Source organism: Podarcis gaigeae (assembly GCF_964106915.1).
Source record: "Podarcis gaigeae genome assembly, chromosome: 4".
NCBI classification, from domain to species: Eukaryota; Metazoa; Chordata; class Lepidosauria; order Squamata; family Lacertidae; genus Podarcis; species Podarcis gaigeae.
Window position 1 is genome coordinate 67,070,892 of NC_139677.1, and position 25,359 is coordinate 67,096,250.

General features: G+C 40.9%; 1 protein-coding gene across 10 annotated transcripts in view; it reads left to right on the forward strand.

Moving 5' to 3' along the window:
* The window catches only part of POU2F1 (POU class 2 homeobox 1), a 97,735-nt gene that overhangs the window by 53,567 nt on the left and 18,809 nt on the right, over nucleotides 1–25,359 (forward strand). For 4 of the 10 annotated variants that reach the window (XM_083736498.1, XM_083736507.1, XM_083736503.1 and 1 more), the window contains exons 3-11: nucleotides 3,742–3,836; nucleotides 8,572–8,625; nucleotides 11,322–11,441; nucleotides 13,802–13,981; nucleotides 17,459–17,585; nucleotides 18,733–18,801; nucleotides 21,291–21,385; nucleotides 22,140–22,316; nucleotides 25,183–25,324. In XM_083736498.1, coding sequence (XP_083592624.1) covers nucleotides 3,742–3,836; nucleotides 8,572–8,625; nucleotides 11,322–11,441; nucleotides 13,802–13,981; nucleotides 17,459–17,585; nucleotides 18,733–18,801; nucleotides 21,291–21,385; nucleotides 22,140–22,316; nucleotides 25,183–25,324 — 1,059 coding nt within the window. The remainder of the gene's footprint in view (nucleotides 1–3,741; nucleotides 3,837–8,571; nucleotides 8,626–11,321; nucleotides 11,442–13,801; nucleotides 13,982–17,458; nucleotides 17,586–18,732; nucleotides 18,802–21,290; nucleotides 21,386–22,139; nucleotides 22,317–25,182; nucleotides 25,325–25,359) is intronic. The other 6 variants (XM_083736505.1, XM_083736499.1, XM_083736506.1 and 3 more) reach the window with 3 other exon arrangements.

The window sequence follows — 25,359 nt, forward strand, 5'->3', positions numbered from 1 at the left end:
GGGGGGCGGGGAGAAAAGGTGGAAACATTGCTAAGTCTTTCCTTGAAATTAGCTGTAGAAGTATTATGGGACTAGGAAATGTTATTTACCCTCTTTCCCTTACTTGTTTACCTGTTTTTGTCCTAACTGGTACGAACATGGCTGGAAAGTTACACAATTGTTATGCATCCTTCTTTGATTTAAAGTGCCAATTGAAGTGTGAACATAGACACAATCTCTAGGACAGTAGCAATGCCCTAATTATAAAACTCCCTCCTTTCTCATATAAGGTTGGTGCAAACTCTGTTGAGGATTTTGCACCAGCTGAAGACTCAATTCTTCACCAAATCGTTCATTCTATCTCTATGTATTTTGCACTGATTTTAATGTAATCAATACTGGGGTGGCTTTGGCAATAAAGAACTGGTAATAGCCTGTTTTATTTAATTAAAATATTTATCTGGTAGTATTATGCAGGTTGAATTCTGCCCATGGGCCTTCAGTTACTAATCCCTAGTTTAATGGGGAAGCGAGAAGGTATACACAGAGCTTTTTTTCAGCCCAAACTGACTGGAAATCAGTTCCGGCCCCTCTCAGGTGGGCACCATTGTCATTATAAGAGAACAAGGGAGGCGTTCATGGTGAGTTGCTCTTTTTCTAGAGAAATAACACTGGGTATACTGTAATGTTGCTTTTACAGCTGTGTACTGTGTAGGAGAGATTTCAGCCAGTTTTCTAGAGCTGTTTGATATTATTTATCAAGGTTGTAAGAGCCAAGATGGTTCAATAAATTGTAGTTATCTTCTGGTGGCCATGATGGAAGATTGGCATTATGTCAATTTAACTGCCTTTTAGGTTACATCCACATGATTATGATTGCTCCTAGGAAAGCCTGGGGCTGTATTCAACTAAATCATTGCACTAGCATAACCAGAAACCCCCTCCTCCACCTGCCCCTTCCCCAGATCTTCTCTGAAGAGTCAGGAGAACCCCCAAAATGGGGTGTGTGGGAGGAAACAATAGTTAATTCTGTCAGGTAAGCAGCAATGTCCTAATTTAAATACAATCCCAAGTAGGTTATTCTTTTTACCTTCTAAAAGCAGCAGTCATCAATGGAGCAGGAACCCCCACATCATTAGACAACCACCACACACATGGTTTCTAACTAGCAGTCTCAGAGCCTGTGGGATTCCAGAGGGGAAGACACTTTTTAGAACGTTGTGCAACACAAAGTTAGGTGAAAAGCTGTGGCTTAATACTTATTACTGGTCCTCCAGCTAGATCCAGTTCCCTGCCTCTTCTTTAGTGGGTCAAATTAAAATTCTATACCAGTGACTGATACATGAAACTTCTAGGGTGATACCCTTAGCCCATTGTTTTCAGTGAGTTTACTCTGTGTATGACTTGGTTGGCTATTACCCCAGTCTTTGTTTCCATAGAATAATTCCACAGAGTTGTACTTTCTAAATCAGGGTAATTTAAAAACTGATTATTTAGCACATTAATACCAAGCATCACTAGTATGTCCTAATTCTTGAAATCATTGCAGTTTTTTATAGGCTCTGGCCAAATGTTCCTAAGGGAAATTCCCTGCTCGTTGCGCCGATATATTGCCATATATTTGGAATGAGGAAGTGGACCTGCAACAGAATTTGTTGCATTGTTGTCTGCAGCTATTCAGCATTCCAGTTATGCCTCTTTCCAGGATACTCTGTTGTATCCCACCAACCACCCAATTTTCTGTTCTCCCAACATTCAGCCAGTATCCTGAGCATTTTCAGAACTCATTTTCAGAACTCATTGCAATGTCTTAGGGGGCAGGGGATTTGAGTTCTGTAAGTCGTCCTATGCATAGATGCATGAGGTCCAACACTCTGTTAATTGAGATCACTATTATAATACATTATTACAATCAGATTTTTAATTTTTAAAAATGTTATTGGTATCCTGAGTTTAAGGCATAGCAACTTACATAATATTGACTCTTCCTTTATCAAAACAAGTACAGTATAAAGCCGCATAATTCAGTGACCAGGGTTTTTTAAAATAAACGTACCTGGATGTGGACAAAGTGCATGGATTGGTCAGCATGACCGCTTGCTCTCTGGACCTTTGCCCCTCTTGGCTGATAAAAACTAGCAGGGAGGGGACAGCTCGCTGGGCCAGAGAGGTGATTCTTGCCTCCCTTCAAGAGGGTGTGGTCCCTGCCGTCTTGAGGGAGACAGTGGTAAAACCACTTCTCCAGAAACCCTCCCTGGATTCAGAAATTACTGGTAATTACTGGCCAGTTGCCACTACCCCTTCTTGGGCAAGGTTCTTGATCAGGTAGTCTTAGATCAGGTCCAGGCACTCTTGGAGGAAACTGATTTTCTAGCTCCATTTCAATTGGGGTTTCTGCCCAGTTTCAACACAGAAACAGCTTTGGTTGCCCTGTATGATGACCTCTGTCAGGAGAGAGACTGGGAAATATGTCCTTGTTAATTCTTCTAACCTCTCAATGGCTTTAATAACATCGACCATGGTATCCTTCTGGAGCAGCTCTCTGAGTTTGGGGTGGATGGCACCACCACTTTGTGGTGGTTTGGGTCCTACTAGAATGGTGTTTCCAGAAGGTAGTCCTTGGGGAGTACCCTTTGGCCCTGTAGAGCCTTCAGTGCAGGATTCTCCAGGTTTCAATTTTATTCCCCATGCTGTTTAACATCTATACAAGTTGGGTCATCAGAGTTTTGGAGTTCATTGTCAGCAATATGTTGATGACACACAGCTGTACTTCTTTACAGGTGTAGCAGTGGATGTGCTAGACCATTGTATTGGCTCAGTAATGGAGTGGATGAGAGCCAATAAACTGAAAGTCTATCCGGATTAGACTAAGGCACTGTTAGTGGGCAATTCCATTGACTTGAGGGTGGGAGGTGACCTGCTCTTGTGTACATCTGGATCCATTGTGTCACTTGAGGCTCAGGTGACCTTGGTGGCACAGAGTGCCTTCTATCCACTTTGGCTAGTGGCTCAGCTGTGCCCCTATTTGGACAGGGATAGCTTAACTTCTGTCTCTGGTAACCTCTAGAATTGGAATAACAGTATTGGAACAAAACCCACCCTCCTCTTCTTTCTGAAGGCATGAGGTCGGATTACACCAGAGCTTACATATTGTCATAGTCCATATCACTTATGTAGTGACAACATTCAATACTATTTTTGCTCCCATGCTGTCTCCGTCTTACATTGTTAGACATAAGCCAACCTTTTAACTTTTCCCTGTCACATTTTGAATGACCCAGCATCGTATTGAACTTAAGCTCAACAATGCTAAATTCTTAATCTCTTTCTATTCCTCTTATCCTTTTCTCCCTTAACCCCAGTGGTATTTTTTATTCATGTTCTTTTCAAGCCTGTAATTTGGGTGGCCATGTTAGATTTTGTTTTATCCTTTTCCTCCAATATTTATTCTCATACTAAACTTGTCATTTTCATCTTTATAACATTTCTAAATCTTTCTAATATAGCCTTAACCCCTTTTCTCCCGCCCCCACCATAACACGTGTCTTGATTCTACATGTCTTGAGGGTACTGCCAGTTGATTGTTGAGCCCAGGGGGGCGATAAGGTGAAAAGGTGGTGACTTAGGTTTATTGGCCCTGAATTACTGCTCTTGCTGACATGTAGATAAATTGGCAACAAAGGTGTGAATGAATCTACAGATTTTTCAGACTTGACTTTTGAGGGGAATTTTAATAGAATATATCTTTCTTTGCATCCCCAGGCACACAGACAAATGGCCTGGACTTTCAGAAACAGACTGTGCCTGCCGCGGGGGCAATATCTACAGCCCAGGCCTTCCTTGGACACCTTCATCAGGTAAATATTTGTTTCTTTTTATTCTGAAATTTGGAAGGTAATATAAAGGGTTCCTCTCTCTCTGCACTATGTTGGCAAAACCAGAAACAACAAAGTAGTGCAAGATTGGTGTCTTCTTTTGGAGGTATGCATAGAGGCTACCAAAGCTTTAGAAAGAACAGCAGTCTTCTATCTCAACATAAGAAAGGATGATTTACAGGCCCTCTGAGTAGGCCCACATTGCACAGTGTCTCATATGGCCATTTTAGAGGTCTTTGAGACCTAAAACATAATTTCACAGTACATGGATATTTTTTGTACAACTGGATAATAGATGGGACCAGTTGACCGTATGGGACTAGTAGGCTACTTTCAAATGGGTTTCCAAAGAATCAAAGCTATCATTCTATGTGTCAACCTGTGTGCTAGGCATATCTGGAAATAGAGCTTGTTTTCACCATTCTATGTCTTTCCATTTTCTTCTGAGAAATGTGAATATTCTTACCTAGGAGGAGCAAGAGCAATCCATTTCTTTAGAGCTGGAGCACGTTCCCTTAATGGGGGTTGCATGTCATTGGCAAGTAGGCCTACAGACAGATGTGGGTAGAGACAAAGTGGGTGGAGCAATTGATGGGACTCTTACCTTCACACAGCAGGCAACTTTCCAGCCACACAAAAGCCTGTGGTTTCACATCCCACCCCACCCATTCACCAATATCATTCATTCTGGCAAACGAGAGGCATGGACAGACTTCATTATACATTATAGCCAGGCAAAAGCAATTCAGGAGGCTGTACAGGTAGGTTTCAGTATTTGTGGCCTGGGCAGAGTTCTGCAGGCAAGGAGTCCTTTCCTCAGAGTACAGTGGTACCTCTGGTTACAAACTTAATTTGTTCCGGAGGTCCATTCTTAACCTGAAACCATTCTTAACCTGAGGTACCACTTTAGCTAATGGGGCCCACCACACCACTGCCAGGCGATTTCTGTTCTCATCCTGAGGTAAAGTTCTTAACCCGAGGTCCTACTTCCGGATTAGTGGAGTCTGTAACCCGAAGTGTTTGTAACTCGAGGTGTTTGTAACCCGAGGTACCACTGTACTTGGAAGTATGCTTGCCTGCTGATTTCCTGACAAAACTTGAAAGCCATCTAATCTGAAAGGACTGTGACTAATGTGTTTTCTGTCTTAGATTTTGACTCCATAAGAGTCTTTCAAGCTTGGGGAGGGGAGAGGGAAGCAACTGAGAATCCCAGCCCTTTGTCCACCTCCTCTGCCTACTCTTTTTGTCTATCATAGCTACTACTGAGTTGGTGGAGGCAAGTTAGGTTTCCAAGTCCTGCTGCTTCTCCTCCCTAAACAAAACATTGTTTCCAGGCTCTGAGAAGCAGATGAAAAATGTTTCCATTCCCCACCCATCTCAGGTGTTGCATTTGAAGTAGGGAAGAGGAGCTTAAGTAGTGCTCTGTGTTGCCTCTTTCCCTTTTGAATCTGGTGCTTTGGGTTTTTGTTTTTGTTTTAGTGATGATGAGAAACATTGGTCCACCATAACCTTGGAGTTGCCTGAAGGAGGGGCATACCATTCTTCCCATAAGTTCCTGTTGTGGGTGTAGGCAGGTTTGTTGTCCCCAAATTGGTTTATACTCTTCTTCATAGGAATGAATGGCAGCCGTTTACTTATATACCCAGGCTAGGTAGCACATAACCACTAGGGAACATTGGACCTACTATGCCCTGAGAGAAAGCATCAGACAGGAAACTCAGGCCAAGAAGATAGTTGCATCTGCTCCCGAAGTCAGCCTGTGAATATTTTGTACTGCTTGCTTATGTTTAATATCGTAAATTGCAAACCACCCTGGGCACCCTCGTAAAAAGACAGTATATAAATGCAATAAATAAATACCGTAGAAAAGAAGGGTATGAACTTACGGATACCATGAAGGCAAAACACCACAGAGATAAAAATATGTCTCCTGCTGGTTCCAGTGTCTTAAGAGGTCAGATATGATCCCTTATTAACCGACACCGAGACTTCAGCTTATCTACCCGATTTGAAGTCAGTAGGAACCATTTGAAAGCAGATCTAGCTATGTTCTACACATGTCAGGTGTGCCTTAATCACTTTCATATTGCGTTACTTGCATTTGCCATGGGGCTGCCTTTGAAAAGTATTCAGAAATCAGTTGGTGCAAAATACCAAAGGTTTCCCCCCGCCCCAGGTAGCTTCTGCTTTATTGGCTTCCAGTTCATTTCAAAGCCCATTTTAAAAGTGCTGGTTATTGTATTAAGAGCTACTAATAAAGCCAATGCAATTTCATTGCACTTAGGTTTGAGTAGTGAAATATTTTTCTCCGCATCATTTAAAATTTATTTGCTGTGCTGCTTGATGCTGCTGTATAAATAGTGTGCTTTATTATGTTGTTTCCATTGTTGTTGCTGCTGCTTAGCAGCCTTGGGGAATAAAAATAAATAAAAGAAAATATTTGCTCACTCTTTCATCTTTCTATACTTGCCTTGGTTCCTATAATGTTCCTTAATGTGGAGTGTGCTTGCATTTTGTGTGTGTGTGTGTGTGTGTGTGTGTGTGCGCATGTGCATGTGTGTGTAGAAGGAGGAAAGTAGATAGGCTGGTGAATGGTGATGCTGACATGATGGCCATAATATGCACAAGCATGTTCAGAAGAGGGAGACCAAGAGGATAAATGGTCTGGAAGCCTAGCTTTATGAGGAACAATTGAGGGAGCTGGATCTGTTTAGCCTGGTAAAGAGGAGACTGAGAACAGATATGATAGCTATCTTCAAATATATAAAGGAAGATGGAGTAAGCTTGTTTTCCCCTGCTAAAGTAGTTAGGACCCAAACTAATGGCTTCAAGTTACAAGAAATGAGATTCCAACTAAACATCAGGATAAACTTTCTGACAGTAGGAGCTGTTGGACAGTGGAACAGACTTTTTCAGGAGGTGGTTGACTCTCCTTCCTTGGATATTTTTAAGCAGAAGTTGGGTGGTCATCTGTCATGTATTGTTCCTGCATCACAGGGGGTTGGAAGAGATGAACCTCAAGGTCCTTGCCAATTCTGCAGTTCTTTGATTCTATAACACTCTTCATACATGCCTTTCACATATCATTATCACTCATGCACAATCCAACAGTTGACCTAACGGTTTGACCCTCTCGACCAAACATCTGCCTGTCAAGAGTGTACACCACCCTCTGCCCCTAATTCTTGCATGCTGACTAATTTTGAAACTTAAAAGGCTGTTTGTAAACCTTCTGTACCCCTGAGCAGTGTTCATGTCAAGCAGCTGAAGCTAGTCTCCTTATGGCCAATAGCTGTAGAGTTTTCAAAGGCAGCAACACATATTTACCGAACGTTGTTCTATTTTCTCAAGCTTCTCTGATTCAGCCACTACTTTTATTTAATACTTCGTTCATCTCTTTATAAAAAAAATTCTAAAAGATAACATACAGCTGTCTTTGACTTTAGCATGCTATATTTCTTAAATCTCAAGTGCCAGGGTATAATGAATCTTGAACTTTGAAGTGGCAACTGTGTTTATATGTTTATCTTGAATTGGCAGTTTCCCATGGTAAAATGAGCCAGAGTCACCTTATCATTCCATCCCTGTGCAGAATTTTTTTTTTTTTTTTGCAAGGCACTATTTACAGCAGAAAGTTTTTGCTTTGGAGCAACTTCAGCTCAGACTTTGGTTAAAATGGGCTTTTAGGCCTTTGCAATCAGTACCTAAGAGGCCTTTGTTCATAAGCTTATGCTGCAAAAAGAGCTGAAAGGGCCAAAAACTGGTAGTTTATTAACCTAGCCAATTCTCCAAGACAGCTGTGCATGATGATGCTTTGGAAGCCTTTCTCTAATTAATATGGTTGCTATCTCAGAATACTACAGGGCAAAAGATTAAACTGGATGTTGGCACTGGAGATAGGAGCTTTTTTGGAGACAAATTGCCTGCTTGGTGACAGATGGCATGTTGTAATCTTGTAGAATCCAACCCAGAAATGTAGCAACCATTTGAAGACACGGCATAACACTTCCTTGTATTGTTGTTTTGCCTAGGTTATGCAAAAGGTAGTGTTGAATTAGTACTGTGTCACAGCTCATGGAGTGCAGACTAACAACATATCTGTTTTGGAATACCTTTTCATAAAAGTTGCATTCCTTTTTTCTCACTTGACTTTGCACCTTCAAAATCTGGATAAACTGTGGCTACTCCCAAAAGTTTTCTGTTTGTAAAAAACTGACATTCAAAGTTAAGATTCCACCTAAAGATTTTAAATGGAGCAGGATAGTTCAGATAGCTTGCCAAACCATGGCTTGTCATGATGCCTGTAGCGCCACCAGCCATCAATCCATGGTTTGTGAATGTCCACCAAACCAGGATTTTTGAAAAGTTCATATACTCTGGTTTCTCTTCAGATCGTATAAATCCTTTGCCTTTTACTAAAGGATCTTTGGAGAGACCACTGTTTGGATAATATCTGGGGATTCTTGGGAAAAGCAGGAGGAGAAAGTAACCCCAAATCATTGTTCTTCTGAACCTCTGGAATGCAAATTATCATTTGGAGTATAAGCTATAGTTAGGGCAAACCATGATCTGGCATTAGATCAGAATCAATGCATTATATTTTAAAATTCTAATTATCTCAGTGGTCTTAGGTGTTTCGAAAACTAGAGAAACTTTCTTTTTCGGCTATTTTACTTCTCTCCAGTTTTGTGTTTTTAAAAGTACATCATTTTTATAGGTTCAGCTCCCTGGATCAAGTTTACAGGCTGCTGCCCAGTCCTTAAATGTACAGGTAAGTGCTTTTGCGTCTGCATCAACCTTTTTTTCTTTCTACTTTTCTTTTTGCAATACCAATGGGAGAGTTTGGCAGCCATTAACAAATGTTGTTCAGTACAGAAGTCCTGTTTGACATTAAAAGATGTTTGAAAAACTCCCAAGAGTTGGAGCTGAAATAAGATGGTCAGCATGGCCTTACTTTAATCACTTTGGGTTTTCCTTTATAATAATAAAGATTTATAGTTAAAATCTGAAACTGGTTGCTCTTCTGTTTTCTGTAAGATGCAGCTGACTGCTTAAGCATAATAATAATAATAATAATAATAATAATAATAATAATAATAATAATAAATTTATACCCTGTGAATCTGGCTGGGTTTCCCCAGCCACTCTGGGCTGCTTCCAACAAAATATTAAAATGCAGTCATCCATCATTCTATAGGGCAGGTGCCACTACCGAGAAGGCCCTCTGCCTGCTCTCTTGTAACTTGGCTTCTCGCAGTGAGGGAACTGTCAGAAATGTACTGGGAGCCATTGTAGGTCTTTCAAGACCGGTGTTTTGTGGTCTCGGCAGCCTCTCCCAGTCACCAGTCTAGCTGCCGCATTCTGGATTAGTTGTAGTTTCCAGGTCACCTTCAAAGGTAGCCCCACATAGAGCGCATTGCAGTAGTCCAAGCGGGAGATAACCAGAGCATGCACCACTCTGGTGAGCAGTCTGTAGGCAGGTAGGGTCTCAGCCTGCGTACCAGATGGAGCTGGTAAACAGCTGCCCTGGACACAGAATTGACCCTCGCCTCCCTGGACAGCTTCAAGTCCAAAATCACTTCCAGGCTGCGCACCTGGTCCTTCAGGGGCACAGTTACCCCATTCAGGACCAGGGAGTCCTCCACACCCTCCCGCTTCCTGTCCCCCCAAAACAGTACTTCTGTCTTGTCAGGATTCAACCTCAATCTGTTAGCTACCATCGATCCTCCAACCGTCTCCAGACACTCACACAGGACCTTCACTGCCTTCACTGATTCCGATATGAAAGAGAGGTAGAGCTGGGTATCATCCGCATATTGATGAACACCCCAGCCCAAACCCCCTGATGATCTCTCCCAGCGGCTGCATGTAGATGTTGAAAAGCATGGGGGAGAGGACAGAACCCTGAGGCACCCCACAAGTGAGAGCCCAGGGGTCTGAACTCTCATTCCCCACCACCACTTTCTGAACACGGCCCAGGAGGAAGGAGCAGAACCACTGTATAACAGTGCCCCCAGCTCCCAGCCCCTGTAGACGGTCCAGAAGGATGGTATGATCGATGGTATCAAAAGCTGCTGAGAGATCCAGCAGAACTAGGAAACAGCTCTCACCTTTGTCCCTAGCTCACCGGAGATCATCGACCAGCACGACCAAGGCAGTTTCAGTCCCATGATGAGGCCTGAATCCCAACTGGAAGGTGTAGGATGCCTTAAAGCGTTATAATCTACTGCTTACTGCCTTTCATTAAAATATTCAGGCAATGCATCAAAGGGGAAGGAAAATAGTATTATTGTGAAGTGGCGTCATTCTCTATGAGTGCTAAGGAAGTAGGGTAGGGCATTCTTGAAACCCCCTAGAACAGCACCTAGTTACATATGATAATTTTGAAAGGAGGCGAGATAGTGACCTTCCTCTCTAAAAGAGAGAGGCTGAAAATTGCCTTGGTTGCCATGGCAAACTTTGAGTCCCTGAGAGAGATGTTGGCAAACAGGCTATATCTCCAGTGCAGAATGTTTACAGTCCTGTGCTGTAATTATCTCTCAATGACTGGCAGAATTAATCAGAGCCTCTATGTTAATTAGCCTGCTCTGCAGTCCCCAAAACAGGTGGTGGAAAATATGCAAATCTATGCAGAATTTTAATGTTCTGCATAAGCAGTTTTAATTACCATAAACCCCCTTTCCTTGTTTTTCCTTTTCATGTGCTTTCTCACTTGCATTTTTCCCTCATGGCTACAGTAATTTCATCTTTCATAAGATGGTTTTAAATAAATGAACTGTGTTTGCCTATATAAATACCAAATTCTGTTTCTTAGAGACAAGATGTATGGTGAGTGTTTGTTTTTGTTCCTGGATGCAATTCAGCATCTAAAGTTTTTCAAGCTAATACCTTGTTTAGTTTGAAATACTATGTTTATGAATTATTATAAAATGTATAAAAGAAAAATCTACTGCACTAATCCAAAACTTGCATGCTACTGATTACTGAGTTTCACATTGACTAGGAATTGGGCAGTTTGGTACAAGTGTGTGCAGATCTGTCTGTAGTATGGCAATGACTGGGAAAGCTTAGAAACTTTAAAGGCCGTGCCTTCAAATCAAGCACTAAATAGGAAATTTTCTTGAACATATGTATATGTGCTTTGAGGGGGCCCTGTGTCTGGAGGCCCTCTCCAACTACAATCGAGCCCCTGTTTTTATTAATGATTTGAAGTAACAGCAGCGTTTTTTTCTTCCATTCTGATAACGTGGAAATATTGGCTTACGACTACAATACCAAATTAGCATTTCTTCCCCCCACCTGTTATCTATGAAAACAAGTTGTTGAAATAAGCAGCTTTTTATCTTATTGATAACCAAAAATCTTGTTAATATCATCCCTCTTTATATTACAATAAACTATGAAAATGGCTGTGTCTACATTGATACCCATTCTGTTCTACAAAAGCTTGTATATTTTCTTTCCTAGACTAAACCTAATGAAGAATCTGGGGACAGTCAGCAGCCAAGCCAGCCTTCCCAGCAGCCTTCAGTACAGGCGGCCATACCCCAGACCCAGCTCATGCTGGCTGGAGGACAGATCACTGGGGTAAGATGAGTCCAAGTGAATTGTAATGAGCCACCAACTCATGTTGTTGTATTAGACAGAGTAGATTGTTGCTTTATCATTCCAGGTGAATGTGGCCAGAGAAAATCTCCCTATTGGTTTTATGAGTCTCTCAGTGGCACTTGATGCTTTGGATTATAGTATCCCAGTCCATGGACCTGTTTGCTTCTAGGCCTATATTGTCTGAGTTCAGCCTATCTGGAGAAATTGCCACATCTCTTGAGATTTGCAGGAGGAGACCTTGTGCTATGTCCCCATGCCATGAGAAAAGTTGTCTTCTGGAGCAAAAGTAGAACCCTCTCTATTGTAGCTTACCTTCTTTGAAATTTCTATCTAGGGAGGCTCTGTTAATCCTGCCACCACCATCTTTTAGAAATCAGGTTGATATATTAGAAATTAATTGATACAATTGTAGATGGGGAATAGTTTTTAAATTCTGTAATTTTATTTTTGATATAGTGGTTATTGCTGTGTAATCTATCTGGAAAGCTGATATATACAATATGAAACCTACCATATCAGATGCTATTTCTTTACTTTGCTGATGAGTATAAGGGTAATTTTTAACACAGTATGTTGATTCAAGAAGTCAACAAATTATAGCAAATTTCTTCTTTTAGATTAGTTTTTTTTTTTTTTTTTGGAGGGGGAGTGTTTGTCTTGCAGCCTAAGGCCCATGGGCCAGATGTGGCCCAATCGCCTAATCAATCCGGCCCGTGCACGGTCCGGGAATCAGTGTGTTTTTACCTGAGTAGAATGTGTGCTTTTATTTAAAATGTATCTCTGGGTTATTTGTGGGGCATAGGAATTCGTTCATTTCCCCCCCCCCCCCCAAAAAAAAACAACATAGTCCAGCCCACCACATTGTCTGAGGGACGGTGGGCCGGCCCATGGCTGAAAAAGGTCACTGAAAAAGGTCTTGCTCCATATTTGCTTTCTTCTGTGACCTCCTAGTCACAGTGAAGAGGGAAAAGAAGTTAGTACTGCTGTTGCAATGTCTTGGTCATATTTATGACTATTTGATCAACCATTTTACCACAGTGCTATTGTTGATATAACCACACTCTTAAGTTTGCTGAAATTTCCTTTTCCATACACAAAATGAGGTTTAAATCCACCTATTAACAGTTCTCATTGGATGGAGAACTTTTAATGTAAGCTATCAGTGTTTCTTTCAATTGCAAAAAAAAGTATGCTACAACAACTTGGGAGACTAAAAACTGATAAATGACTTCTGCTATTTTCAAAATTTGAGACATGCAGTTAATCAGAGACTTTTCTCCCTATATTATTTATCTCTGAAAGGTATATGTAATATGTAAATCAAATGGCACTGCTTTGAGTTTAGTTCTATTTATAGGCATACAGAAAACTGCTTTATACCAACTCAGAGCAGTGGTCTGTCTACCTTAGTATTGACTGGCAATGTTTTCTATTTATGCCAGATACTTCGCCTTAAAGCTCTACAAATGGCTGTTTTCCATATGTAGTGGGCTTTTACTGTAATCTGAATACAGTTTTTTCATGGCTTTTACTTACAGTACTTTTATATAAGCATACAGTAAAAATTAGTCCATATACATTAAATGTCATTTTGCCTAACTGCTCTTTGCTACATTGAAACTAGATCCAGGTCTTTGAAGGTAAGGGCTCTTTCTATACAGAAACAGGGAAGAATATTCATGTATCGAAGGGAGTCTAACGCCACCTGTTTCATAGAGATAATGTGTGTTTGGAAACCTGCAGAGATGTCAAGCTACCAGCTCAATCCTATCAAAACAAAAAAGCAGACGGAAGAGGGGGGTTGACTTGGAGGGGAACAAATGGTGCACATGTTCCTCAGCTATATCTTAAGGCATAATGGAAATGATGAAACATGCCAGGGATTCATGCTAATGTGAAGCAGCTGGAGTATTATCAGTTTGTTTGGTAACCACAGCCAGTATTGCTATTTCTCATTCATCTGGCTAATCGCTTCTGCTTCTGGTGGGTGTAAATTTCCTTTCAAAGCCTGTCAGTGATGGCTTGTTCTTTTGCTTGCTATTTCCTGTCAGTGCTGTTTCTTTCCATTGCTTGCTAGCTAATTACCTTTTTCACATTAATATTGAAGGAGTGCCACAATAATGCAGTGGCCACAATGATACAATGCTTATGCCAGTCCCATTTAGATGAGGTGAAATATAGGTTGATAGATTGGTTGATTTTTATCTTACCTGGAATAAACATCTGCTCCCTGTAGACGGTGGCTTGTTTGAAGGCAACTGGTCAGAAATAAATAGCGATGGTTTGTAAAAGGGATGATGTTTCGTGCTATTAACTACTGTCCTAAAACTTGTTCCTAGCTCACGTTAACACCAGCCCAGCAGCAATTATTGATACAACAGGCACAGGCACAGTTGCTGGCAGCTGCAGTGCAGCATTCAGCCAGTCAGCAGCACAATGCTGCAGGCGCCACCATCTCAGCTTCTGCTGCAACGCCCATGACACAAATTCCTCTATCTCAACCGATACAAATTGCACAGGTGAGCTTTGTCTTTCGAACCATTGATCATGTTGGCCTGCCCTAATATGTCTCTTTTGTTACTCTTTTGTTCGCAGTGCAACTGAATAAGGGCTCACAAGGCAGTGTTTTGAATACCTTGGCAACATAGTCTGCTTGGTCCTCTGAATTCCAAAGACCACACATCCCTGTTACAGAAAGCTACAAGTTTCCTTTTATAAAATGCAGGCATGGCAACATTCAGGTCAAATAATCTGGCTCTTATAAACAGTTTTTACATTTGAGCACTTGCTCTTTCCACTCCACTTGCTTTCCTCATTTCCTGATTTTTGCAGGCCACAATTTGGTGTGACATCCAAAGTGGGTAAATTAAAGTTTATGCAAACCATTATTTTCCCATTCTGGTTTGGAGACAACCATGGTTTGAAATGAGTTTCTGATTCTGGTTTGGTAATAAAATGTAGTATTTCACACCCAGAAATGAGAGGACATTGAAGGGACGTTGTGGGCACAAAGCTGTTCACAAGAACCAAACCATGATTCGGCTGTTAAATCTGAGCAAGACTCACATATGCAGTTTGGTTCTTGATCCAACTCAGGACTTCATGGCAACCATGGGGTTGTTTCAAGTGATCATTGACCTGACACACAATGCAGAACACACTCCTGATTTGGTTTTTGCTCCTGGTGGTGAGGTAGGATGCCTGGAAATGAGGAGGTGTTTCTGTGCCCCTTTTGTCATCATCAGACCACTTCCTGGTGAAGCTTGAGCTGACACCAGTCCCCCCCTGCAGGGGTGGAGGACCAGTTAGGGTAGACCACTTAGGGATTCCTGAATGCTATAGGTATTTTCTGATGGGTGAAACAGGCAAACCTGCCAAGGCCCTCGTTTCACTGGGGAATGGTGAGATGTGGAGGGCCATAGATATGGTTCCTTCTGCGCATCCTCTCAAATGCTGTGTTAGAGCACATAATCATGCCTACTTTGCAGTCGTGAAAGCAGCAAGGAGGGTCTACTTCACTGTCTCCATTACACCATTGAATAACTACATAGCAGAGTTCTTCAGAGTGGTCTGTTGGCTCTGGACCCCTGTATTAGTGAATGGAGCTCAGGAGCCCCCAGGGACTTTTGGTTTCTAGACACTTTAGAGAATGAAGTCACTCACCTCCATAATGTGCTTGATTCCATGATTTATGCAGCTCCAAGTGAGATTTCCAGTCATCCACTAAGCCTTTTTGTGAGATCAGTTTCAGTTTTTGCAGCCTGCCGACATAAACAAGGTGCTTGGAAGTATGCTACTATTCGTGGGGCCAGACTACTGCCAGCATATATCTCCTTGTCTTTGGAATCTGCATTGGCTGCCAAGCTGCTTCCAGTCCAGGCAGCCAATACAGATTTTGGTACTAATGTATAAGGCCCTAAGCATCTCTGGACCAAGTTATTTGAGAGACTGCCTTACTCTCCATATGCCCAGCAAGTTACTTCTTTGCAATTGGGGCTGTTCTTGAAACCCTAAAAATATCAGAAGTTCTAGCCATGACAATATGTTGCAGGGTTTTCAGTGTGACTGTTTGTGTAACAGGATCATTGTTGAGATACAGCAGGTGCCCTCTGTTTGTAATTTCCAGAAACAATTGAAGACATTCTTGTTTCAACAAGCTTTTCCAGCTGGGTGTGAGTAGGGATGGGAACTAGGTTTCTTGCCTATCTTTAGTTGATTTGTATATTTTTTTTAAGCCTATTCTTAGTGATTTTTAGTGTATGGTATGAATCACTTTGAGATGTATATGAAATCAATGTAAAGTTAAATTTCTTGGACTTGTATTTGTATGCTGCACACACACACACACACACACACACACACACACGTATATAATTGCTAATGAATTTTTAATTATTTTATTTCTAGTTCCGAGTCTCCATGTGAACTCTGCTTTTGAGTGGCCTATAAGTATAGTTAATAATTCTGGTAGATCATGGTCACAATGAGCAAAAATGAAAGTTGAGAGCCAGTGTAGTATTAGAATTAAACCTGGGAGACCTGAGTTCAGTTACCTACTCATTGGGTCATTTAGGACCACTTCCTTACCTGTCACCTTAACCTACCTTATAGGTTTGCATATATATATCTGAAGTCCGTCACTTTTTCCACTGCAAATTGGAGTATATGGACTTCATCAATCGCTTACAACAGAGCACTGCTTAGCTTGTTTGGATTACTATTATAAATACATTATCCAAATAATTGTTTGTTTTTATAGCCCTGTTCTTGAATAATTGATTCACTGACCTGATCTCCGTTTCAGACACATCATTATATTTAACTGATTTTACACACACAACTCGAGCTGCGATCATTGCAAGAAATCTTCTGTGAGAATATGAATAAATGGAATAAATGCTAGCAGGGTTTTTCCCTAACATTTATATAGTAGTGTTTATAGCTCTCTGTTCACCTACTGGTAAGGCAGTTTACAGAGCTAATACAAATTATACCACATCCTGATAGATACAATGTACATAACAAAACACAATTTAGCATGCTGCGAGGAAATTGTTTTTCATTTTTCATAATATGTTCTTACCACTCAAGTTCTTGCTATCTTTTTTTTATCATGGTGGTACAATGGGCTAGTGTTTTGAGTCTGTTGGCTTCTTACCAGACCTACAAAAGCCATCAAGTCAGTAGGATTCCGAGAGTTAATTCTCTGATGTGTGAAACATGGCCATAGATTGAAGTTGATTACTGCCCAGACACCATATTGTTCCATGTTTACTTCCCCTCCACCTCCCATATGATGAGCATGTCCCCACATAAACAATTGTAGGATTCACTTCTGTCGGTTGGGCAGACTAAGGCCAAGAGGAAGGAGATGGTATGTACTTTCTCTCACCACTGTTTTGTAGCTGCTGCTTGCCTGGAAGCAGATGTATGAGAAAGCAAAGGCAGATTTCCAGTAGCATCCCTCTGCTTGTATGATGCAGCTGGCATAAAATTCCAGCAGGTCTCCTTAGGAGCAGGGTTGATGAGCCTGGTGGGCTGTTGATGGCTGCACTAGTCCTTTCCTACCAGAGCCCCCATCACCTGCGGAGGGCAGATACAAAAACTGAAGGAGCCTGGGGACAAGTAGAGCTCCGTGGCAGCCTAAAACTTCAACATTTGCTGATGCTAAAATTTTGTTTCTATTAGTGAAATTGATGATATGCTGAAAACCTCAAGAGGAGGACTACATCCTTAAATCAATACTTTGCTGTTGTTCCTTCGCGTTAGCAACTTTTTCCAGGTCATTCTATGATTCTATGAATTAGTATATGTTCATTTTTTTCTGCGCTGTTAAATTGAGATGCCCTGTGTTTGCAGAGTAAGAATTTTGGATCACGGTTCTTTTCCTAATGGAAAAGAACTCTACTTTTCCTAATGGGTTTGTCTTGCTTTTGAAGGGGAGGGAATGACTGTTTAAGTTTAAAAAACTCTTAATTTCGTTTTGCTTCTTCAAGGATTTGCAGCACCTGCAGCAGCTCCAACAACAGAATCTCAACCTGCAACAGTTTGTGTTGGTGCATCCAACAACCAACTTGCAACCAGCACAGTTCATCATCTCACAGACGCCGCAGGGGCAGCAGGGTGAGCAAGACGTTTCCTAAAGGACTTAGGTTTTTAATAAAGATATTTTGTTGCAGGCAAACAAGCAACCAGAGGTATTTAATACTCAGGCACGTAAATTTTAGGGAAGATGTTTGTTACTATAGAGTAGGGACCATCTGGGTGAATATATCCATCACATGAGCAGAAGTCCAATAAGTATGCCGGCATGGCTTCTCTGGAATCCTTATCCTTTCCCTTCTTTAATATAGTACTCTTTCCCCCCTTTTTTACAGTTTTGGAAATAGTCAGCATACAGGACACCTCTTTTCCCCTATATGCCTTTATTTGGGCTAAAACTTTAGGCTACAAAAATTCATTTTTAAAAATTCTGTCCCACCTTTTCTGCAGTTGCTAGAGTGCTTCGAGTGTCATGATTGTAATGAACATAAGAAGAGTTCTTCTGGATCAGGCCAAAGACTCATTTAATCTAGCATCCTGTTCTTACAGTGGCCAACAAGATCCCTATAGGAAGCCCCTATGCAGGACCTGAGTGCAAGAGCACTCTCCCTTCCTGTGATTCCCAGCAACTGATATTCAGAGGCATACTATCTCCAACCGTAGAGTTAGAACATAGCCATTGTGGCTAGATGCCATTGATAGCCTGATCCTCTATGAATTTGTCGAATCCTCTTTTAAAGCCATCCAAGTTGGTGGCCATCACTACATTTGTGGGAGCGAATACCATAGTTTAAACTATGCGCTATGTGAAGAAGTACTTTCTTTTGTCCTGAATCTTCCAACATTCAGCTTCATTGGCTTCCCCTGAGTTCTAGTACTATATAGTAGGGAGAGTTTTCTGCCTGCCACTTTTTCCATGCCACACCTAATCTTATGCACCGCTCTCACATCCCCACTCCCACCACTCATCTTTCCCCCCTAAACTTAAAATCCCTTTATGTTTCCTCAGGGGAGTTCTCCAACCCCATGATCACTTTAGTTCCCTCTTTTCTGAATTTTTTGTCCCAGCTGTGCAGTATCCTTTTTGAGGGGAGGTGACCATAAACTGTACACAGTATTCCAAGTGTAGTCTCCCCATAGATTTGTTATAACAGCATTGTGATTTTGGCAGTTAAATTTTCAGTCCCTTTCGTGATGATCCCTAACATGAAATTCGCCTCTTTCACAGCTGCCGCACACTGGGTCGGGTCAACATCTTCATCGAGTTACCCTCTACAACCTCAAGGTCTCATTCCTGGTCAGTCACTGCCATTTCAGACCCCATTAGCGTATATGTTAAATGAGGGGTAAAAATTTGCCCCAATGTGCATCATTTTACACTTGCTTACAATAAATTGCATTTGCCGTTTTACTGCTTTTTCACCCAGTTTGTAGAGATCCTTTTGGAGCTCAACAATTTGGTATTGTCAGCAAACTTGGCTACCTCATTGTTCACCCCTAACTCCAGATCATTAAAAAGTAAAAAGCAAAGGCCTCAGTCCTTGTTGGCCTTCACTTTCTTCATCCTTGCATTGGGAGAACTGTCCATTTATTCCTACTCTGCTTTCTGTTTCTTAACTAATTCCTGATCCATAAGAGGACTTCTCTTACTCCATGACTGCTAAGTTTATTCAGGAGTCTTGGGTGAGATACTTACCTGCAGCTTTTTGAAATTATTAAGTCAAGTTTTGAAGTAGTAAGACAGCATGTCAGCTGGATCACCTCTTCCTATATGCTTGTTGATACTCAAAGAGAGAACTGTAATAACACAGGACTTGCCCTTGCAGAAACTATTCTGGTTCTGCTTCAGCAAGGCATAACAATTCTTTCCACCAGTTTTTGTGGAACAGATGTTAAGATAATTGACCTGCAATTTCCCAGGAACCCCAACCCCACCCCAGATCCTTTTTTAAAAATCCACTGCCGAGTCCTCAGGTATGGAGGTTAATTGACAGTTTTCATATTTTTGTTATAAGTTCAGCAATTTCACATTTCAAAACTCTTGGGTGCCATCTGGACCAGATGATTTTTCAGTTTCTAATTTGTGAAAAAGACCTAGAACTTGTCACCACCATTTGCCTCACTTCTTCTTCTTCTTCTTAAAAAAAAAACCTCCATGCAAGTTTATTCAGGCACAGGTGTCTTCCCTACATCTTGCACAGTGAAGACAAATAATTGATTCAGCTCCTCTGCAGGCTCCTTTTACTCGTTTAGCACATATTTGGCTCTTTTGTCATCCAAAGGCCTGACTACCTCCCTATGCAGTCACCTGCTTTGAATGTAATTAAATAATTTTTGTCAGTCCTTGTTTTTATCATTTATTGGTTTCATTGGTTTATTATTTATTGGTCTGTCTGCCTTTCTTTTGGACTAGACTTCCATTTTATGAGGGAATCCTTCCTGCCTCTGATAGCTTCCTTGACTCTGCTCTTTACCACACCAGCATCTTAATGATCCTGGCCGTACCTTTCCAGATCTGTGGAATATATTCTAGCTAGGCTTCTATTATTGTGGTTTTGAACAACCCTGGGGATTCTGGAGAGACCTGTCCCTCTTGACTTTCAGCTTCCATTTTACCAATCACCTCATTTTGGCGAAGTTTCCTCCTTTGAAATAAAATGTGACTGTGTTGGATTTTATTGGCAATTTACATATATGTTGAATTTGATAGCACTGCGGTAATTGTTTCCAATCTGCTTAACACATCTTCCACCTGGTCTTGAGTTTCACTTAAGTTTTAAGTCTTGGGTTGCCACCCCTCTAGTTGGTACAATGACCACCTGTTAGGAAACAGTCATTTAGGATATCTAGAAATTTTATTTCTTTTTTATTATTAGAAAATGCATGTCGCCCATTATATGTGTGGGTTACTGAAATTTCCCATTACTGTAGCATTTTCTCATTTGGATGCCTCCTTGATTTAATCCTTCATTTCAAGATTACCCTGGGCATTTTGGTCAGGGGGATCCTCAGTGCTAAATTACTTTTGGGAGCTGGTATAATGCCCCCCCCCCCATTTCTGTGAAGGAACCTGCCCCTTTTGGAGTTTCTAGCTTGTTGGACTTGTGTTCTCTCTGTTAAACAGAGCAGCCTCAGCTCTAGACCATGTATAGAGTCTGTATCAAGAGATCATCATGTCCCACTGGAACTCTCCATTCCACCAAGTTTCCATTATACCCACTGTATCTATTCTGTCATCTAACTTGGCTTGTCTTTTAGCATTATCATATAAATACTTCTACATAGTGTCTTCAGCACATGTGTTACTCTGCAGTGCTTCAAACCTTTGAATTGCTATCATGTGCCCCTGCACTCTCAATGCCTATTTCTCTCCTTCTCTCCTCTGAATACGGGTAACTTATGGACGCTTAACTTGTACTATTTCAGCTTTGCACGGTTGAAGGCTGGTCAGTTGAAATCACACAAATTAAAAGCACATAAGGCAGGAGCTTAAAAGCTCTTTTTACAAAGTGTTTTCCCGGTGCAGAAAGAGCTTTTGAGCTGTCAGACTTGCTTACTGGGTTCTGGTAGATCTTGCAAGAGCTTCCCAGAGCCCAGTAAGCAGTTCAGTTCCATTTTGGGGGGGGGGGGGGGAATGATATACTGGAAATAGATTTCCTTCAGCAGACTTCTGCATAAAATACTAAGGAGCTATATGGTCTGTGCCCATAAGTCACCATACTGCAGTAAATCGGTTTGATAATAGCATTTATGTAATTTTTAAAATTCATGTCTCCTCTCTTTTAGGTCTCCTGCAAGCGCAGAATCTCTTAACGCAACTACCTCAGCAAAGCCAAGCCAACCTCCTGCAGTCTCAGCCAAGCATCACTTTCACCTCTCAGGTCAGTTTTCAATAAATTTACTTGGTGGGGTTAGGATGAGAGAATTCAGCCATGGTGCATAGCAAAAGTTGTCCATTTTATTATTCTAGAGAGACAATGAACTGGTGGCTACCTCTCACTTAAGAGATTGTTACATATTCTAAAAACCTTTGCACTTGTGCTGGAAAATTTTGAGCACAGTGTATGTGTCATGCTATATTTTACGTATCAGGAAATTACTGGGAAATGTATTAACGCATCTGGAAAGCAGTGATTAGAAGTCTAGCTACTGTCAGAATAGGAATTGTGCTTAGATGCAACTTCTGAACCTGTCCTAAGTCCATCTGATAACACTTTGTCACTTGCTAAAATGCTTTATAGCAGAAAAGCCACAAACTCTTTCTGGAGCTGTTTTGGACTTTGGGGACTTTACTCTTCCCACTCACCCCTTTGCTTTGTTCAGTCATTCTCTTTTTTGCATAGTGAGAATAATTGGGAGAAAGTGTACTTCATTCTTAAGCAGAAAAATTAAAGGATCAGGAGACACCTTTGTTTTTATTGTCCTTTCAAAAGAATTTCTCTGTTGAATAAAATTCCCTTTGAGAATACTCTAGATTGCAATACCTATTTTAGAGTTGAATGTAATTAAAATACAATGCGTATGCTAGAAAATAGTAGATACTAGCATTTACCAAGAAAAGCCATACTTTTTTTCTTAACCATTCTTTATTTCTATGTTTTCTGACTTCACTCTTTGCTTTCTTATATTTCTTAGCAGCCAGCAACCCCAACACGCACAATAGCAGCGACCCCTATTCAGCCACTTCCACAGAGCCAGTCAACACCAAAGCGAATTGATACCCCCAGCTTGGAAGAGCCCAGTGATCTTGAGGAGCTTGAGCAATTTGCCAAGACTTTCAAACAAAGACGAATCAAACTTGGATTCACTCAGGTAAAATGGAAGATTTAAGATCCCTTCACAATGGGTAAAATACCAGTGTTCAGATCTGGAAGGACAGGGTCTATATCACTTTTCCTAATTTGTCATGACTTCTTATGTGGGATTTTATTAGTGTCTGTGGAGGATTTGTGAATTTCCAAGTGAAATGCATTTTAATTAATGTCAAGCAAACATAAACCACCTTATACCGAGCCAGACCATTGGTCCTTAAGTTCAGTATTGTCTGCATTGGCTACTAGCAGTTCTCCAAGGTTACAAACAGGAGAACTCCCCTGTTCTACCTGTAGGTAGAAGGGATTTTGCATGCAAATCATGTGTTGTACCATTGAACTACAGAGCTGCCACTTCAGATGGGTTCTGTACAGAAACCACTTTAGTTATCCAAATGGATTAGCTTTGCAAGGAGATCAAGGTGAGTTTGCCCCTACGATTTTTCCTGGACCTTTTGGAAGCTTTTGCTACCATTATCCACAGCATCCTTTTGGACTGCCTGGCTGGGATGAGAGTGAATGGCACAGTTGTTTTATTACTACCTGGTGGGTCCGGTTCAGAAAGTGGTTCTGCAAGACTATGGCTCCAAACCATACCATGTATACTTTGGGGTTCCATAGGCTTCTAATTTGTCCCCCTGGCTACCACTGCATCACAGGTAGGCAAACTGTTCCTCGTGCCTCCTAAAGCTGCCCCATTCCTCCATCCCATCAAAGTTCTTTCCTCCACTTCCCCCTTTTTTTCCTTGCTCACCTCCCCACACCCACCCTTGGAGCAGAAAACTGAGAAGAAATTGGTGGGCTGCTGCCTTGTGTGCATTGTACTGAAAAGAATACCTCTATACTTATTTGAGAACACCTCCATCAAATCTAGTGAGGTTTGCTTCTAAATAGGGCTGGAGATCAGAGTTTCAGATGTGAGTCCATGGCCTTCACACGCAGAAGTAAATCAGTGGTATAAAATTCTTTTTACAAGCTTAAGCTGGTGCACATGCTGTGATCCTCCTGGGCAAAGATAGCCTGACCACTTTTCTCTATAAGAAAAGTTATAACCAAAATAACCCATTGCAACACACTTTATGGGAGATGATATCTCATCAGATCTAAAAGAGCTCTATTGGTTCTTTATACATTTCTAGGTTTAGTGCTGAGTGTTGTAGCTATAAAGGGCTTTACAGGCTTTCTTAAGGACTGCCTACTCCTGTACAAACCTGTCCATTTCTGAGCTCACCTGGGGATGCCTTTCTTAAGGTTCCCCCACCTTTTGAGAAAAGCATAGTAGTAATTAAAGATTGGACTTTCCCTGTATTGACATAATATTTTGGGCTTATGATGATATTTTTAAAGTGGTCTTGTGGGTCCATACATACAGAAAAGCAATGCTAGGAAAGGATCATCATAATTTTCCCAATAAAATTTGTTTGAGCAGACTTTAATGAGAATCAACTTATTTATGTTAAGCATATATGGATGAGCCATGCTTCTGTAGCTTTTTCAGATGTATGCACTTCAAACTCCATTGAATGTATATCCTATGTGACAACCTAATCAATCTTTCCTTAACTGAGATGGGCAAAAATTCAATTGTGGATGGAAATTCTTCTCCCCCTCCCCTAAGTCAAAGGGGCACCTTGTACTTCTCTGTTTTGCAGCAAAACATTGTACCACTAGGATGCCAAACAGTATAGTATTTACTTAACAATTATATTGCACAAGCTATATACATAATTAGTTTTTAATGATAGTGATTGCTTAATTATGTGAGAGGATAGTAATTAGAAAACTGAAGTAATAAATGTTTAATTTCTCAAAGTGTGTGTGTGAGAGAGAATTATTTGCCGGTGGTACAGTAAGTTATTTTCAGATGCTTATAGATTTATTGTTCTGTCTTTCAGAAATAATTACGGGGTTCAGGTTTATATAGAAGACTAATAGACTAATTGCCTATTGCAATTCAATTCTCAAGTTAAAAAAAAAATCAAAAGAAGACTTTACAATTTAAAATAAATATCTAAAGTAGGAGATTAAGTGTTATGGTAATTAGACTCCTCATTGTATCCAAAGGTGGTGGATGTCCTACATAAACAAAAATAATTCAGTTTGTTATCCCAGTTGTTGTCAATTTGATCTGTCATGAGTTGTACATGAATTAAATGAGTTTATGTACTTGACCCTGATACTTTTTATGTGACTATATGCAGAGGCACTCATTCATTGAGCTGACATCCCTTAACGTTGGAAGAAAGTGCTTAACTTCACTTAACTGTTGGACTTGAAGGCTGTGGAAACTGATTCAGCCCTCTGTGTTGAGGCAGAATCCCTTAAACAGTTAAACCTTGGATCCCGAACACCTCTGTTTCAGAATGTTTAAGCTCTCAGATGCTTTTCAGAAGCCGAACGTCTGACATGGCTTCCGCTGAGTGCAGGAAGTTCCTGCAACTGATTGGAAGCCGTGCCTAGGTTGTCAAACATTTTGGAAGCCAAATGGGCTTCCAGAATGGATTACGTTCAACAACTGAGGTTTGACTGTACATAACACTTCACCAGGCCTCCTCACCAAACAGGGTGCTGGTCAGATCCTTTGACCAAGTGCTAACTTCATTCCTTCTTGAGCAACACTTTTGCAAGATGGTCTATCTTACACCAATTTTAAAGCATGTGTTGGACATAAATTTGTCAAAAGGACAGTTTAATTCAGTGGGAAGCTAGCATACGTCTATCAACAAGAAGGAAGAAATCTGAGTGTGTCTCTGTTGTATCTGTCAATAGCTTTGTAATGAGATTTATTTTATTACATCTGTCCTATAGAAGTATATGTTGTTGAGCAACTTCTTTTATTCCCATCTTCTTTTCCTTCAACCGTGCAGGGTGATGTTGGGCTCGCTATGGGTAAACTCTATGGAAATGACTTCAGTCAAACTACTATCTCTCGCTTTGAAGCCTTGAACCTCAGCTTTAAGAACATGTGCAAGTTAAAACCACTTCTGGAAAAGTGGCTCAATGATGCAGGTGAGAATTTCCTTTAAAAATTCCTGAAATACTGC